Raw genomic sequence first — 18,775 nt, forward strand, 5'->3', positions numbered from 1 at the left:
TCATGGGATACCCCCTCTTCTCCCTCCGAGGCCACCCATTTAACCTGGAAGCAGAATGCCCATCACCAGCAGCCTGCAAAGTGACCCCTCAACACAAGTCAGAGAATAAGTAAGAAGAGTGGGATCTTGATTTACCTTCAGTAACCTAATGCAGAAGAACTGCGGGGAACTCTTAAAGTAAGTGTCTTAGTTACAGAAGTACTAGCTTAATAGTTATGAGGGATTTTTTTTAAACACAAACCACTTTAAATTAATCATCTGCCTGTGCATTCAGCTACCCTTTCTCCAAAATTATGTTTCAGTTTTTCATTTCTTCCATTTCGCCTTTGCGTTTTTAGCATCAACAGGGGTAAACCCATCAGCTACCCAAAAGGCCGCTACATGATGCCTGTATACCTAAGGCAAGAAAATCCAAGGCTTACACGTGAGAATAATTTATGCCTGTTGTTCTAACCAGGGGTTACTGCGTATAGGGACGCACATTCAGGCTGCTCAGAGTGGCCAACAGGACTCCAGCTGTAAGCCCACACACAAGCATTTTCTTAGCATCTCCTACACATAAGTGTAGGAGATAAGTGAAAATAAGGAGCCATTACGAGTTGTTGTGCCAAGACCTGATGCCTGCAGGGAGGAAAAGTCCATTGATTTCTTGAAATGATTTCAGCAATCTAAGTATAGTTTACAGGCGGCACCACAGTCAAAGTCAGCAATGGTGAAATGTTAAACTTCCAAATAATTTTTTGTTCAAATAGACATGACAAAGATAAATGGCTGGCTACTACTCAGAGCAAAGGACTTAGCCAAATTATTCATTATGAAAGGACTAATTAAGCAACAGGGAGTCAGGTCACCATTCTGAATGAGACAGAAGCAAGACAAAAGCTCACCTGTGCAGGAGGGATGAGAGGTCAGGAGAGCCATGTCCGTTTCAGAAAGAAGACAAACAGACACATTCTGTGATTCTTCTGTGACTGCAGGCATGGGACAGGACCAGTAGATACACTAAAGGACTCCACATTGAAACCCAACAAGATATGTAAATGGCAAGGAAATGCATAAATTTTTTCTGTCAGTACATGTGTGCAAGAAACCATCAACTCTGAAGCCTCTCCTCACACGTAGATTTGCCTGAGCAGTGCACGTCCCTGAAGAGGTGGACGCAGGCACAGCAGGAGATGGTGCCCGTGGGGATACAGCAGTACCACAGCCCACGGCGATGCGCCATGCTCCACGGCACAGACAGGAGCCAGATGTCCTTACAGCAGCAGAGCACCCCCAGAGCCTGAACCCCACAGCCACCAGCCCAGACAAACAACACATTCACCTACAACACCTCCCCAGACGAGTTTTCTGTACGCTTCAGCCTCGCTCATCCCCAGCCCACAGCAGCCCTCCCGGAGCCCTGCTGCCCCCAGCAACAGGCGGCTGGTGCTCATCTCCAGAGCAGCTCAGCAGACCGTGCTCCCGGAGCAGCTCCACCGCGGCAGCCAAGCCTGGCTGAAGGGGTGTCCCAGCCCCAGCCCCAGCCCCAGCCCCAGAGCGCAGCCGCCCCGCCACGGCTCACCTCGGCTCCATCGGCCCCAGGCGCCGCCCGGCCGCGGTCCCGCACGGTGCGCGGCCACCTGCGCCGCTCCGGAGCGGTGCTCCTTGCTCCAGCGCTCTCGGGAGCCTCCTTAGTCCCAGCTGGTGCTCTTCCGTGTGCTCTATCAACTCTTTACACTGAAACGTGCCCGAGCACAGCAGCCCCACCACCTCTCCCTGCTGGAAAATATACCGATTTTCCTGCAGCTTCGGCAACATCCCCACAGCCCAGGGCACAGCAAGGCTCCAGCGCTGGAAAGGGCTTTAGCTCGGGCACCTTCCAGCAGGTTCCTAGGGGACCACAGGCACTCAGAGCCTGCAGCAGCCCTTCCCCTCAAAGATGCTTCCGGCAAACCCCACCATCCCCTCCTGCAGCTCCCCTCCTGCATTTATCCTCCCTAGAGCCCATGCTCCCCCAGGAGAGCTCCGGCCAGCTGCCCCTGTGAGGCTGAGGGCACACGGCAGCCCCCTGGCCCAGCACACAGCAGGACACAGCCACAAACAACAAGGCACAGAGCAGACCTCGGCTTCCATCTCGTTTTGCCAAGAGTCACCTGTCTGTGAAGGGAAAAGGTTGAGCAGCACGACCCCCTAACAACTTTCAGGTGTCCCTTTTCTGAATCAGGTTCATTAACATTCCTCATTAACACCTGCCGAAAGGCAAGAGCTGCCTCTCAGGTGTTGTATCTGCCTCATCAGATACAACAGTCTCCTATTTAAAATAAAATAAAAGGAGAGGGACTCATGTGTGTGTAAATTGTGTCCTGGGATGAGGATTCCTGGGTTAAAATAACACAGCAGGTATTCTCTGGGCAGTAGCCACAACATTTTTACACTGTGTATTTTTACCTCTGCTCAGCATGAAAGAACATGTAATTAGGGACCAGATATTAAACTCTTACAAAACCAAAGTGTTTTGTAAGAATGGTCAGCACAGGCTGCTGTGTGCTCATTCCTGGAGAGGAGCAGAGAAGCACAAAGATCTGTTTTCCACCACTTACTCCTTACCACTGTACCCCTCTGAACCAGGTGTCCTTTACCATTGACAGCTCTGGCAGTTTGTGGTGGAGCTATGGCCAGTGAAGCAGGTGAAAAGCACAAGCCCAAGCAGGTCAGCAGATTTCAGCCCCAAACTCTGCTCTGGCAGTCAGACCTTTCTCACTGCTTCCTTCACGAGCTGCAGGAGCCCCAGTGCCTCCAACCACCCCCGTATGGCACTGGCAGGGTCTGATGTCACCATCATGTCAGAGAACCATTTAGGTTCTGAAACCTTTATGATGTCAAGTCCAACCATTAACCCAGCTCTAAGCCGTGTCCCTAAGCACCACATCCACATGTCTTTTCAATACCTCTGGCGCTGGGGACTGGACCATTTCCCTAAGCTGCCTGTTCCATTGCTTGGCAAGCCTTTCAAGGTGATGAAATGTTTCCAAATATCCAGTCTAAACATTTATTGAAGCAACTTGAGTCCATTTCCTTGTTTCCTACCACTTGTTACTTGGGAAAAGAGAGGTCAAGCAGGTATAAGGGTGTTCTGAAGAACAAAACAGGTCACCACTCGACCAGCTAAGTTAGAACACCTAAAAACACCAGCTGACTGAGTGTGCAAGGTGTCTGGTTTTAGTAAATTAACTGAAAAATTGAGATCTGAAGGGCTGATGCCACATCAGTACAGCAAACATAAAAAGGAACCACCAGTGGCAAATAAGCAAGTAATGAAAGCTGCCAAGAGTGATTCTCAAAGTTACATAAACACTAAATATGTCACTTTTCCATTTTATGTCTCCCATGATAAACTGTTATGAGACATGCACATGGCTTGAAACAGATAATTGTTGATAACCCTGACTGGTGGGAGAAGGAGCCATCTGGCAGGTGGAAAACAAGAAGGTGCCAAGAATTTAGCAGACTAGGGGGCCTGTGAATTTATGCATAGAGGTCTGCAGAGAGGAATATTTAGACAAAAGTTCAGCAACTCTGTTTCTATCTATACACAAAACAAATTGGAACATCAAAACTATCTGAATAATTATGAAAATTATTCCTGTTTGAAATTCATCTTGAAACTGTGAGGAAAATCAGTGAATCTAAAACTGTGAACTTAGAATTGAGGAATTCTTTCTGTATATCATGATTAATTACAAATGGTTACAGCACATAGCATCACATTTCATCTTCTGTCCTTCAGGTTTCTATCCTCGCTGCTTTTAACATGCAAATGCCTTTATTCATCCTCTCCTGACCTTACTGCATGGTGTCATTTGTTTCTTTCAATTTTCCTTAATAGTATTTCTTTCTTCCTATAGCAGAGAAAGAGCAACTTCTGATAAGCCCTGCTTTGTATTCCTTTCCTTTCTTCTAAGTGAATTTCTTTTGCCTTTGCTCTCCTCTTTATCTCTCTTGGGTAAAACAAGGGATATTGCTGGATGCAGTGTTCTAATTGTGAATCCACATTTTTCCACTGAGATCACTACTCATTAGCCACTTTGCTAATGACCTTTTGCAACGGCTGAGCTGGAGCCAACATCTCTTGCAGTTAAAGGGAAGTGAGGACATGACCCACGTCAGTAGTCACAGGCAAATATTAATAAATTTATGTAACAGGTTTAGTGATTTTGGGGCTGGTTTTGCTGAAGCACCATGGATCACCACAAGGACCACAGAGCACTGAGGTTGCCCAGGGAGATTGTGCAGTCTCTGTCCTTGCAGGTTTACAAGACCCAGCAAGTTAAACCTGGAGCAACCTAGCTTGATCTCATAAGCTGACCCTGCTTCAAGCAATAGTTTGGACCAGAAATCCCCACAGGCCCCCGCCAATGCAAATTTATGAGGCTATGACTTCCAGAGGCACCCTGAAATACAACTCCTGCTGTCTCCTGCATAATATTCCAACTCCAATGAAAATGGCACATGCAGATATTCTTGAAAATCACACTTAAAGCTTACTAGAATCTTCAGATTTCTTAATATTGTATCTATCGAGCCCCTTCCAGTTAACAACTTCCACTTCAACTGATGCTGGGACAAAGGTGGCTCAGCAGATCCTTTCTTGCTCAGGCTGCTTTGCTTGTAATATTTAATTTGGGGAGTTCTTGCAACCACATTTTCATCTTGTTTTTCAGCATGAAAATCCTATTTCCATTCAAATCCCATCAGAATAATGAAATTATATCCAGACAGAAGTTTGCAGTACCTCATATTAAAAGCCCTGCAGGCTGTGTTGGCTACTCACCAGTTTTTCTGAGAGAAACAAAGAGATGGTAACCCACCACTCGCCCTCAAATCCCTTCCCATCGCCCTGTTTACAACAAGCACATTCCTATCTCAGAACTGCAGTGGACACCAGAGAGCTCACCCACAACAGTTGGTGTAAATGTGTGTCTCACATACAGAATTTTCTTCTGTGAGGAAATAAGCCATATATTTTTACACATATATTAAAGCTTTGTATTTCAGTGCAGAAGCAGATGATTCTTAACCCCAGTTCTATCATTTTCAAGGCCATTATATTATGATTATTTTTCATAGCTTTCATGGTGTTGATCTGTGTGAGGAATTCCAGCTGTTCATGGATCAAGGGAAGATGGGACACCTTACATTTTGCACTGATTCTCAGTGAATTTGCATTGACCCAGACTCTGCACAGTCAATAATGCAGGCCCATTCTTGTGTTCTTTCATCATCTCATGATGCAGGGAGCCCCAAGCTGCAAATTAAAGTAAATAGAAGGAAATTTTCCAACTTGCAAATATAAATCAGTCTGTGTTGTACCAATTCTATGCATTTTCTTTGCAGAAATGATAACTTCCATAAAGAATCATGGATGCCACAACAGCGAAGAGCTGTTATTTGGACATGTTAACAGAACTCATTTGTTGCCAGGGAACCCAAATAAACCAGATAAACCTTATTTTTTACTTTAAATGTGCACAATATCATGATTATTGCAGAAATGTTATCCTATGTATTCTTTAATTATAAAACATGCATATTTTTTAAAGATCTTGCTCAGGACCTCTGATACAAAATACAAACCCTGTGTACTGACGGCCAGGATAACTCAGCAGAAAGCACGGACAGTTGAAGTCAGATACATCAATGGCAAACAGTCTCACATTCACTTAGAGCCTCCAAATTAAATCTGCTTACCTTATTCATATGCATAATTCCAGCAGAGTAATATTTATACAACACCCTTAATTGAAATGGCAGTAGAAAAATAACATTTTTGATCCATCCAATGAAGTAACAACGGAGACAGCATTTGCCCCATGTTCAGTCTGTTCACGTAAACAGCCCCACACAACTGGGCACAACTGGCATTCACCTCTCCAAAGGGACCCATGTCTGCATTTATGGGATGCACAGGAGCAAAGCTGGAACACCAACTCTCAGACCACCTGTGTGGTGTGCAAGGGCTCATGTTAAACACCTTTCATTTTCAACACACCACTAGCAAATAGAAATGAAGGGGAAATAATCTCACTACTCTTCTCATGGCCTACAGGATGAGAAACACTTGTTTCAGGATTGCCTATAACCATCAGTATTTCACCTCTGAAGACACAAGCTCTAATCACAATGGAAATACAAGGTTTGTGGGTTTAAATTTTGTTCCTCTTCCCAGTCACGGCATGATGTTTAATGTCTGACAAATTACAAAGTGATTGGAAAAATAAGGGACTTCCTCCTTTTGTTAAGAAAGAATGCAAGATACTTGATCTAACATTTTTTTCATTGTCAGCTCCGAAGTTAGCAGCAGCAACTTGCACACTTCTACACATCTTGTGGTTTAGTTGATTCAGTGGAAGACAGAGAGTTTTCCTGTTTTCATGCACTGAATGATCATTGCAATCTACCACAATAGTTTGAGGTTCTGGCTTTGTTCACAGCAGGAAGCAACACGTACTTGCCCATTGGCCTTTCTCTTCCACCAAACCAACGTGTCAAGTCTTCAGAAGCATCTCCCTCCCATGCAACTGAGTGCACCCTGCGCCCTGTTTATGCTATTGATTCTTCACCAATATAAGCATTAGCTTCAGCTGAAGCAGCACACTGTAATTATTAAATCAGACAGAAAGCAAACTCAGGACTATTCTCAAGCTTAAAAGTCAAGTTTATTCTGACCACAGCTAGCTGTCCATCTTCACAAAAGGAAAACTTAATTTGTAACCATGTCCTTCATCTTTCTGGTACCCTATATTTTTAGGTTTTTTTCAACTGTTTGGCTTGTTAAAGTTCCTCTAATTCTATTTCCCGAATAGAAAAAAGGGCTAAAAATAATCTTTTAATTGCCAGTTGTTCACAGACATATTTAATAGAGCAGCATTAAACATAGGGCTTAGCCCACCAGCATTTTACACAAGCAGGATCTGGAACCATTCCGTTTTCCTGAAGCTTTACCTGAAAAACATGCAGTCCTTTATTTTCACAAAATGAACATTGCATTGTTTCTTTTGTTCACCAAAGCACACCAGGGTACAGTTGGACAGTATGTTGGGTGATTCCTTGCTGCAATGTAGTAGGTGGAGCCCAAATAATGGACCAGATTCAGATGCTGTAACTCTACTGGCAGTGTTTGTATCGGGAAAGTGAAGCAGATGCTTGCAATGCACCACTATTAGAAGAGCAGCAAGTGCTCTCTCAGAATGACAGGATGAGATTTTTAACATAATTAGGAGCCAAAGGACATTTTTGGAAGCTAAGTCAATTGGGCTCATCTGTTTCACACTCCCAGAGGGCAATCAATTCCTGTTCACTTTAACTCATCCTGAAAACTTCCCCTAAAAAGACCAAGGAATTCTGCACGCAGAAATGACCATGCTTCAGCTCCCCAGATCAAAAGGGCTTTTGCTGTAACATGCTGCCATGGAAAGCCCCCATCTAGAGACCCAAGCCAAGTTCCCCGCTGACGGCAGCGGGAGCCGAGGCGGCGGCAGTGTCCCGGAGCGGGGCTGGCTCCCAGCTCCAGCCGCCCGCCCCGCCCGCAGCAGCGCTGGAGCACGGGCAGGGCAGGGCAGGGGAGCAGGCAGCCTCGGACGGCAGGCATGGAGAAAAAGCAAGCACCTTGTAAGCAGGTCAGATTTTCAAGCACTGCCCCCGGACACAACAACCAAAGAAAAAATAAAACCCCGCTGGGTACAGCCCAAAGCCAAACACCCAAAATCCTCTCAGCACTGCACTGAACATGCACAGTGGTAACACAAAACACATCATTCCACAACAACACAAGTACCTTAATCTGTATTTTAAATACCAAATTAACTATCCCTCCCGTTTCTAGCACTGCTGTCTGGAATCTGGGAATACATCCTAACAGGCCAATTAAAAGATCTCCCATTGCTAGATTTTATGTTATTTCACTGATGGTGAAAATGAGCTGAGGGAACCAACATGTAATGCAGTTATTCAGCAAGTGTATAGGCAACCTTATGCAATAATCTTTTAACTAGTTTATTAAATGTTTTTCCTTTTCAGAATAAATTCAACATCTAATGCCAAAATTTCATCAAGAACTCAAAAATCTTAGTAGCCAGTTATCAGCTGTTTGAGTTACAAGAAATAGACATATTACACATCACTAAAATTTTCACACATACACCCACACATACACACACACACATATCAGTATCCTGTTTATATTAATTTATTTTCACAAATCAGTCTCTTTTTCCTACTCATACTCTTCACATTTTCTGAAGGCACAACACCCAAATAGGCAATGTAAAATGTACTTCCTGTAGAAAAGTCTGTAGTCTCCTAAGAGAACAGTTTGGCAAAACTACATTTGTTTAAAAACTCAAGTTCCAAAATGAGCCTTCAAAGAGCAGCAGAGAACACCAAGATTAAAAACTACTTAGGGTGTCTGCACTTTTCATATGCAACACACCACTTAACCTTTAATAAATGGACTGTTTCCAAGAAATTACAAAAGCAGAAGTAGTAAAATCTCCTTTTTTTCTTCTTTTTTTTTTTTTTTTTAATCATCAAGTTTTAACGATGGGACATACTCTAGGCAGAGCTCCCAGAAAGAGCCAGACCACCATCTGGCTCCATCACAGAGCAATGACAATTCACAGGCAATGAGTCTCCAACCAGCGCTCTGAAATCAAACGCTGGGCTGGCTCCATAAAAGCTCTATTACAGCCATGAACACACAGCTGTACATTTCCTCCCTCTTCGTACATAAATATACCCTCGGACACAGACAAAGGGAAAAAATAAATCATTTTATGCATTTTTCTATGCTCCCCTGCTCTGCCTGTTACCAATCAATGTCAAGAAATATCTTACATCTTATCTTTTGTTAGCACTATATAATATATATAATATATATAATTTTATTTTTGTTGTCACACATGCTAATGTTTCCAGTATGATAAATGTCTTTTTAAATCCTGCATTTCTTGTCACACTGTAGATCCACTTCTACTTGACAGTGACTCCTGGACATACATGTCAAGACAAAAATAAATACTGCTGCGATGGCAAACGTTTTAAAACTCTTAGGACACTAATACAGTGGCACTTGAAAGACTTTTAAAATACAACAGAAAAGACAATAGTTAAATAGAATCCTGCTTTGACACAGCCATATAACCTGTACTACACTTGCAAGATCTGTATTTGTTTCTGCAAGAGCAGCTCCTGATCTTTGATCACATCAAACGTTGCACTCCAGCCCTCCGCCCATACCCTTTAAGAAGTCCACGTTAAGCAAGCATCCCCTCCAGCTGTACATATGCAACACTGTATTTCCCAAACAATTGAGGTAATTATAAAAATGAATATCATTTATTATTTTCTTTTATTACTATCATGTCTGAACATTTGTTTTCATACAAAAGTCTGATTTTCAGCATTATGTTTTCCAAGGGCATCCCCTCCACACCAAGGGAGATAAAGATGTGTAAGGAATTGTGCAAGAGTTTTTGTTACCATCTTCAAACCCACAAGAACTTCATGAACACGATATTGGTACAGAATAACTGCCTGGCATTTTAGAGAGGAGGAAGGGGCTTTACACATATTTTCAGTTCCACTTGATTTTGGTTTTTAAATCGAATCTAACCCAACGCAAAGGGGGCGGGTTAAAAAAAAAAAAAAAAAAAACCAAAAAAACAACGGAAATCATCACATTATTGTATGTTACCCTTCAGCAGCCTTTGGAGGAAATCGGAGACCAGGTTGCTTTTCCCGGCTCCCTCCCTCACTCAAGGCAGCCGGAGCGGCTCCTCTGCCCGGGCTCCGCCAGCCCCGGGCGCCCGGCGGGCGCCGCTGCCCCGTCACAGCCGCGGCTTCCTGAGCAACGTTCTGCTGAGGTCCTTCACCTCCTCGGGGCTGCCGACCCGCTCGTAGCCCAGCAGGGCCATGGGCTGGTGGCAGTACTCCTCCACCTGCTTGATCTGCTGGTAGCTGAGAGCAGTCCTCCAGGCACTCAGCGCCTGGGTGGCGTTCCTGGCCGACACCACGAACGGCTTGGAGGAGTACCCGGGGCCACTGGTCATGTTGAGGGCGAACTTCTCCATCTCCGGGCTGACTGCCAGGTTCACAAAGCCGTACACCTGCCGCAGGGTCTTGATGGGCTCCACCACCAGGTCCTCGTAGCGCACGGCCATGTAATTGCCCTGGAGCCAGTCAGGGGGGTGCAGAGCAGTCTGCAGGGTCTTGGCCATGCTGCTGCAGATGACCTCCATGGCACCCAGGGCATGGTAGTCCGAGCCGCCCGCCCCCTCCTTCTTCCCGCCCAGCTTGTGGCCAGCATCAAGGAAGGGCATGCGGTGGATGTGGGGGTCCCGGCTCCTCACCACCTGCAGGCTCTCCCGGATGAGGCCGTGCCGGGACTTGATGCGGGAGCTGGCGACGGCCCGGGGGTCCCGCACCAGGTGGATGACTTTGAGGTCCAGGGTCGGGTCCCGCATGAGCGGGGCCAGGACGGCCAGGTCAAAGACACGGACGCCCTTGATGACCAGCGTGTGGTACTTGTGGCATTCCTCCTGGAAGCGGCTGAGGCGCTGCGGGGGACACTTTTTGCACACCCGGTCATCCACCATTCCCACCACCTCCTTGCGATAGGCCGGGCAGAGGGGCGAGGAGCAGATGACCTTGTTGGTGGCCGCCCCGAAGATGCCGAGCGTGGTGAGGTTCTTGCCGGCGCCCGCCGTGCTGTAGAGCTGGAAGACGGAGAGGTCGCATCGGTACAGGGAGCTCAGCATGTCGCGGGCCGCCCCTTGCAGCGAGACGGCGTCCCCGGGGTACAGCTTCTGCCAGACGTGCCACACCGGCTCGTAGAGGAAAAAGACCTCGGGGTTCTGGTTGAAGAGCTCCCCGAAGAAGGACGAGCCCGAGCGCCAGGTGGTGAAGACATAGACCAGCTGCCGCCGGGCGCCCGCCGGCCCGCGGCTCCCGGCCGGTGGCGGCGGCGGCGGGGGGTGGTGGCGGGGGGCTGCCGGGGGCTCCCCGCAGCGCCGCGGCTCCCGCCGCCACTTGTACTCCAGCAGGTTGAGCGCGGCGAGCAGCAGCAGCAGCGCGTAGCCCAGGCACAGCGCCAGCGCCTTCCGCCGGCACACTTTCATGCTGGGCGGCGGCGGGGCCAACTGTTGCTCAGCGCCCCGGCGCCCCGGGGCCCGCGGCGGGCAGCAGGGCGCGCCGCCCCCGGCGCCGTGTCCCGGCCGGCCCCCTGCGCCCGGCCCGCATAGCGCAGCCGCCGCGACGGCCCTGCCGCCGCCGCCCCCGCCCCTGCCCTACTTAGCAGCGGCACGGCCGCCCGCCCGCCCCGCGCTTCTCCCGCGCCGCCATCGCCGAGCGGCCGCGGGCGCCGCCGCAGCGCAGCTCACGGCGGCCGCCGGGGCGAGGCGGAACCGCGCTCCGCTCCGCCCCACAGCGCGGGGCGGCAGCGAGGGGCGGGCGGGGGCTGCGCCGCCCCGACAGAGCGCACCGCCGCTCCCCGCCCCGCCCCCGCCGCGCCGGCAGAGCTCCGGTGCCGCCGCCGCCGGCGAGGGGCGGCCCCGGTTGGCGGCGCCCGCCCCGCGCTCGCCATTGGCGGCCCCGCCGCCCGGCCTCGGCTGCAGCGCTCCGCCCGCTCCGCCCCGCCGCCTCCGGGGAGAGCCCGGGCTGATCGGCACCGACCCCGACCCCGGCCGGGCCCCGCACCGCCGGAGGGCGGCGGGCGCTTCTGGGAGCCCCTCTCTGCTTTGCCGGGGCGATTCCGTCAGCCCAGCCCGGCGGGAGGCTCCTCACCGGGTACCCCTCGTACAGCGGAGCTGCGCCGGTAACGGGAAAAACAGAAGAGGGGGGAAAAGATTCCTGAAAGGCCTGAGAGGATTCCGGGGCCAGCCCCGCCGCCCTTGTCTTGGTTTGTGCAGAAACTCGGAGTTCTCAAAGGTTCTTCAAAACGTTAAAAAAAAAAAAATCTTCGCACTGGATCTTCCTGGCAGAGCTCAGCACAAATTTATCCGCCCGCCGTTCTTCACAGTGCTTTTCTAGCTGGTGCCCGGTCACCGGGCGGCCCCTTCGGTCGTGGAGTGGCCGGAGCGCGGTGCTGCCCCGGCCCACGGGCAGCCAGCCCGGGCGGCCCCGAGCCCAGCGCGGCCCCGCTCCGGCTCCGGCCCCGGCCCCGCTAGCACCGAGCCGGCAGCTGGCCGGCGATGGGCCCCGAGACTCCCTGCTCCAGGTGGGAGCGAAAACGGGCAGCGCTTTCTCCTGTGTCCTGGAGACACAGCGCTGTGGGAAGGGCAGCGTAAGCAGTGGTGCAGCTCCAGGCAGCACTGGTGCTTTAAAGACGACCACATCCCCAAAACGCGCCTGAAAAGGGTACGGAGTGGCGGGTCCCGCGGGGACAGCGCACTCGTGGGCACAGGCTTCCCGATGGGCCTGCGGCAAAGCCCAGTGACTCTTACGGAATTTTCTCAGCGGTTTCCTCCGCGCCCGACCGAGCTCGGAGCACTCCGAGGTTGCTCACGAGTTACAGAAGCATTTGGCGGCTCTCTCCTGTCCATTGCTTTCTCTACCCAGGAGCTCTCGCACTGGTGCAGCCTTTCTCACCATGCACAGATATACACGGCCCGTCTCCCCGGGCAGCTGGAAGCCTGAGCTGTTGGGCAGCTGCCCCTGGCTCAGACTCAGACCAATCCCTCCACAAACAAATGACACTGGGGAGATTTTGCTGGAACATTTATTAACAGCACGGATCTGACACTACAGCAAAAGCTTTGACACTCAGAAAACAGATAAAGCACAAATTCACCCGGTGGGTGTCTTGCCAGGTAGCACACAATTCAATAAATGCAAGAAAACAGTACAAGAGGGTGAAGGAGCTAAACATGTAAGCAATCTTCGTGTCCCTTATCAAAACATTTCAATGCTCCTCCCACGTTTTCTGCAGGGATATTAACAGCCAAGCTCCCTTTCTGGAAAAACTTCTAAGCCCCTTCCAGCCTCAAAGTGAAGGGTAAGATCTGTAGCAGGAGGACTCCCCTCTCCGAGCCTTGTCAGGGCAGGGTGGCAGCGGGATGGGAGCAGGGGGCTCCCCTGGTGTGTGACATCAGTGCCACCCGCAGCCGCCGTCCCGCCTGCGACACGGCCAGCAAAGCACACAGGCCGCTCGGAACCGTCCCACGAGCTGCCGGTGACCCTGGCGGCAGTGTTTCAATGTCACTGGGACTTTTCATACAGAAGTAATTTGTTAATAGCAGACGTTAAATAACCATTAAATATTCGAGAAAAAGTCTCTATCTCATCAAAGTGAGGGGGAAGGGGAAGCCATTTTTTTACCCTACAGTGCTCCAGAGGAAGTCTTTAAAGCCACATTGTGTACAAATTATTTGTATCTAGTTTGCAAAAGAAATGTGCAGTTTAAACCTGATGAACTTAAAACGATTGACTTGTAACTCTTGAAACGCAGCATATAATGAAAAATAATTAACCTCTGGAGCATCTTGTAGCATAAAATTCTTGCAGTTAATTTATTCTTTAGTTCTAATCCAAGAGTTCCTCACATAAAAGAAGACTTTTGCTTTTTTATATATATTTTTATAAAGCTTTACATCAAATATTTATTTGGCATTCCGTGCTCACTACAGATGAAGTAACCACCACCTAGCCAAAGCAGAAATGTTTCTTTTTCATTCTGGAATGGTCTGTAGTAGCATCAATTAGCCTATATTAGAGGATGAATGACAATGGCAGTACTGAGACGCAGGAGTTCATAAAGCAGTATCTCCCACCACTATTGTTCTGCAGCACTAATGCAATAAAGGACAGAGACTACAGGGAGCAAAACCAATTCATAGCAGTAAAAAATCATTACAATACCATCAAGTTCAAATTAATCCCTTCTTTCCATTTCACTTGGCTGAAGAGAGATATTAAATTTTCTGAAAAAACCTACAATGCCAGCTCCAGTTCTCACAGCATTTAAAATTTAGCAAGTAACAAAGATAAGCAAACATGAACTACAGGTATAATATCTGAAATGGTAAAACTAATCAGTAAACCCAAACATGAAAAGCTGTAATTGGATTCTGCACCATCCCTGCTGCTACTCAGTGGTTACATCTCCCTGAATCAGCGAGTGCAGAAGAACTGAAAGCAACACTGCCTTCATCAAACTGCTCCAACTCAACGAGGAAAACACGAGGCCAGCAGCTCTTTAATTCGACCTACGTGTTGCTGAACAGAATCTTACTTTTCAAAACTGGAGCAATGTAGACATTTATGCTGTGCAGGAGGATCCAAGTACCCACGCACAACTGCAATCAATCAGGTTCAGTGCAGCTGCTTTATCTGATCTTCCCAGAAGTTTCAGACCTGGTAGTCAAGTTAGTACTTTGAATAATTCAATATCAATGAATATTGAATAAGTTTATATGGAACAGATTTATACAGCCAACTTTCAATTCACAAGTTTGGAGCTTTGGTTGGTTCGTTTTTTAAATCATTTGCACATCTGTTACAAAGCATTAGAAACATATATGGCAAAGAAACACAAAGTATAAAAAATGGTAAGAGGCACAGAAAGTGCGTGAAAGAGGAACATTCTGCAGCTGAACAAATACAGTTCTTCACAAATATATTCAGGTACTTCAGTGTACATTTTCCACCCTCTATTTTACTTCATGTCAATCTATTTTAGGCTCACTAATTTTAGTATACTAGATCACCCATGTCAAATAACAAAAAGTTTCCTTTCTTCAAAAACCAAATTTCATCATTTAAAAAGCAAAATTCAGAGCCCCAACACTTCTTTCTAGGCCAGCTTTACTTTTTGACAATTACATGTAGTTTGCTTTGAGGAGCAGAAGAGAATGCTCCTTTTCCAGTGCAGATTGTTACACACTACAAAACTCATATAGAAGTAGGGTGGCTGCATTTACGTCAAACTCTGCAGCCAGCAATGTGTAAAGTGACGGATAAGTACCTGCAATTAAAATGCCCCAATTTAAAATATATGGGATATTTTTTTCATTCAATACTTAGATATTTTATGTTACAGTTTAGTATTTTATATTTAGTAATTATGTTTATGAATCTTACATGTAATATGTAGGCAACCCAACTCCTGACTAGCTGAGTTTCTTCCTCCCTTAAAGTGATACTGCCCCAGTCAGAATCCTCCAAGATCCCCTCCACGACATCCCTTCATTTAAGCAATGGGACTGAAAAAGATTTCATCCTTACTGGAACACTTCCCAACATTCTATTTTTTCATGCTTTAAGATTTGCCTTTCTCATGTTCTCAAGCACGCAATGGGCACAAGGAGAAGTTTTTCCTGAAGTCAAACTTGAGCAAGATTTTATCTTTTAAAAGAAATTGGAAGATGGAGATTTATGCTGTTATAAACCTAGTGTGAGGTAAGTTCTGGGTGCTGATTAAATAGTCCTGTATCTAGCCTAATCTATTCAGGATAAATAGAGATCCTGAATTCCTCACACATTGCCCAAAAGTAAGATTCTTAACACTAAAGCACAAATTACGGACACAAAACGTGAACAGAATTTATATAAAATTGAGTAGCTCTCAAAACTTGGGAAACCTATGAATTCGTTTTAGACTGTATTTTAGTCTCACCACTGGAGATGGGTGAGAAGAATCTCTACAGTAGCATTTAGAATTGCAGGTGTTTATATTTTGCACCCTTCCTTTTAGTATTGTGCATGATACCTTAACAGCATATTCAACATGTCATGCAGCAGTGGTAGCTGATGTCCCTCAAAGCACACTTTTTTCCAATAATGATGAATCCTTCAGCAGCCATTGCATTAAGTGATAGCTGCTGCAATCTGCCTCCTAAAGTGTCCATTTTCTCTGTGATGTTCCTTCTGAACTTGTGTGCAGAAGCAGCTGGCAGGGGCCAAAATTAAAGCAGCCACTCCAAAACCAGAAATACAAAGCCAAGTGAACAACCTGTCTGTAACAAGCTGTTCCCTGCCACCTCAGTTTCTCTTTCATGTTCACTTCCAGTTGCACAGGTGACATTTTCAATAAGCTACATTTCAATAAATATTTATAAATTTTTGTTTGTGCAGCTGAAGGAATTCCAGAACTTTGCAAATGTCCTGGGGACACTGCAGTGTACATTAGTCTCTACTTGACTTTCATTAAGATTAGAAATCTTTTTTCGGCTGTTGTGTAACTGGTTCAAGTTCTAAAGGAAATGAAGAGATTCTACTTTTATAGCCATGTACCTTTAAAACAACGGGCAATGCACTGTTTCACATCAAATTTTCCCAAACCTTTAGCAGGTCACACCTACAAGCTACCTCAGCCCCACACATTTGGGCATCTCTAAACTCCAAATCCATGACCCAAACACCCGTCACCCCCAGGGCCTGGGGTGCCCAGAGCCCTCAGCTGCTCAGGGCAGCCCTGTCCCTGGGTACCACCCCTGTCCCAGGGACTGGAGAGCATCCCTGTCCCAGGGCTCTGCTTGGCACCCCACACCTCCTGCTGCACAGTCCCACGGGCCTCCTTTACCTCTCCTCGCCCCGAGGGCAGCAGGCAGAAGCCACACAACAATGTTCCCTTGGATCTAAGCTCTCAGGTGATAAAGCAAAATAACCAGTCCTCATTTGACTGTGGATTGGACAAATTTAAATCCCAGGGAAGAGAGTTGCCAATCCTTGTCTAAAAATTAAAACACACAGCTTTGGGCAAAAGAGTGAGAATTCAGTTTCTCTCATAAGTAACATACATTGTGCTATATATGACTTGTCTAGGAAGGTTCTTGCATCTCTTCAAAACTCAGAGTAACATAAATCATTTGCTAATTACTCTTGAAAATCCCAAGAATTTGAGAAAAAGGGACTCTCTATCTGTAGCATTTTCATATTTCTACTCCATACCACAGTGAAGACTTCCTGCAGGCTGGCATGAAAGATGAGTTTTCTCTGGTGAAACTGCCTAAAAATCAGACTTTATTACAAACTTATCTTCTTTCTTTCTTTCCCTCTCTTTATTTATTTAGTATAATTACCCTGTGCAAAAACAGAGGATGAGAATCTCCAGCCCTGTAGTTCACACAATGGTCAGAATCCAAACCCAGTCTCATGTCTAAAAGTTTATAGCCAATTCTTTTCCAGAATTTGCCCAAAGCAAAAGTCTCCATTCAGTTAATCAGCAGACTGTTCTTTTCTCATCAGACAGGGAAGATAACCTGAAATGCCAGGAAAAAAAAATCACCAGCAATCGAAGAGATGCAGACTTCATGGTGAAAATGCCCAGTATCAGCTGCAGTGTAAACCTCTATACCATAATAACTTCAGAAGATTCACCTCTACCTTCCTGAGTTTCTATCTGCAACAATGTGGTCAGTGTTTGCTCTAGCAGAATCTAGCAGGTGAAAACATTTGGCTAAACCATGCCTGAACACCAGAGCTGTACCTCTTTACCATGGCTTGAAAAAGATGAAAACTGGTTTCTACTCCTAGTGATGGCTTTGGTGATGATTGTGATTGCTGGTAATGGTCCTGGAAGTTCAATCCTGGGCACAGGCTGCTCCATCTTCCACAAATCCAAACTGTATGCATCAATTCCACCCTCCTCATCCCACGCCAGCTAAATTTTAAAACAAGAACAATTTGTCATACAGAATTAAGAAATTCTGCCCAGTTAAATCTTTCTGTGAAAGATTTCTGAGAGCTTTACACAGACCTTATGCTTACCGTTTCTCCTTGCTTACCTCTATAAGCACAGTTACCATACACAAGCTCTAATCTCAGACCTAGCTCCAGCCTCAGGAGGCCAGGATTCAGGAAACACATTCCACACTTGCTTGCAGGCAGCCTCTTAACAAGGTCTTGAAGAGTCAAACTGATGGTTTGTATTTAAGGCCAACAGCTACAGCAAGTTCCCCAGTCCACACAAGGGTAAAAATAGAGCGAGGTCCAGGGATATCAAAACATCCCATGTTTAAGAACTCTGAGCTCTAAGCAGAGATCTCAGTAACTGGGACTTGTAATCTATCCCAAAGGAATACTCTGGGCTCTAACATCAAGAGTTCATATCCTAGCCTTTCCCATCTTGTGGGGGCATCTGAGGTCTCTCCTCTTTTTCATCTTTCACAGATCTTGCAGAACCTAAACTATCTTGGAGGCATTTGCTCCTCTCAGGTTTGAGTGCTGTGTTCAAGTGTCCCTGGAGCCAAGGGGAGAAGGAGAGAGGCACAGCCTGTAACAGCTCATGGCTGCTAAGGGATGGTCCCAGTTCTGGACATCCTTCCTGCCCCGCACCTCATCCCGTGGGCCTGCCCACCCTGTGCCCACTCACCCCTTCCACAAGGCGAGCTGTCAAACGAGGCAGCAGGAAGGACAGAAGGAGAGAACAAGAGGCACAGGGAAGGCTGGAACAGGACCTGTCCCCAGAGCAGCCCCGAGGTGTGACACTGGCCCTGCCACAGCACTCAAGGTGCCACTACAGCACCACCCGGCTCCACGCCCTCCCTGCCCTCCTGCAAACCGCTGCCAGTGCTAACGAGCTGCTCCTCATCCCCCTGTCACAGCAGCAGTCCCTGGTGGGAGCTGCCTTTGTTCAAGGGAGATTTATACAGACAACTAGAGTGAGCAGCCCATGCCTCATTAATGAGTTAGAGGAGCACAGAGGTCACTGTTGACAGAGGAAGGCAGCAGCCATTAGGGCTGGACAACACAGGCAGAACAGCATCGAGCAGCAGAAGAGCTGCTGAGGCCAAGGAACTGT

The 18,775-nt window shown here is 47.3% G+C and overlaps 1 protein-coding gene and 1 long non-coding RNA gene across 2 annotated transcripts; both read right to left on the reverse strand.

Moving 5' to 3' along the window:
• Positions 1–3,488: 3,488 nt before the first annotated feature.
• On the reverse strand, positions 3,489–8,223 carry LOC137480001 (uncharacterized). The gene is made up of 2 exons (XR_011002642.1): positions 5,909–8,223; positions 3,489–5,287 (listed from the first exon to the last, which is right to left on the reverse strand). It is a non-coding gene; the product is annotated as an uncharacterized lncRNA (long non-coding RNA).
• Positions 8,224–8,903: 680 nt separating this feature from the next.
• On the reverse strand, positions 8,904–11,296 carry CHST2 (carbohydrate sulfotransferase 2). Its single transcript, XM_068200785.1, has one exon. The coding sequence runs from the start codon at positions 11,154–11,156 to the stop codon at positions 9,867–9,869; it is 1,290 nt and encodes a 429-aa protein (XP_068056886.1). The 5' UTR covers positions 11,157–11,296; the 3' UTR covers positions 8,904–9,866.
• Positions 11,297–18,775: the final 7,479 nt, after the last annotated feature.

This window comes from Anomalospiza imberbis, chromosome 10 (genome assembly GCF_031753505.1).
Source record: "Anomalospiza imberbis isolate Cuckoo-Finch-1a 21T00152 chromosome 10, ASM3175350v1, whole genome shotgun sequence".
NCBI lineage: Eukaryota > Metazoa > Chordata > Aves > Passeriformes > Viduidae > Anomalospiza > Anomalospiza imberbis.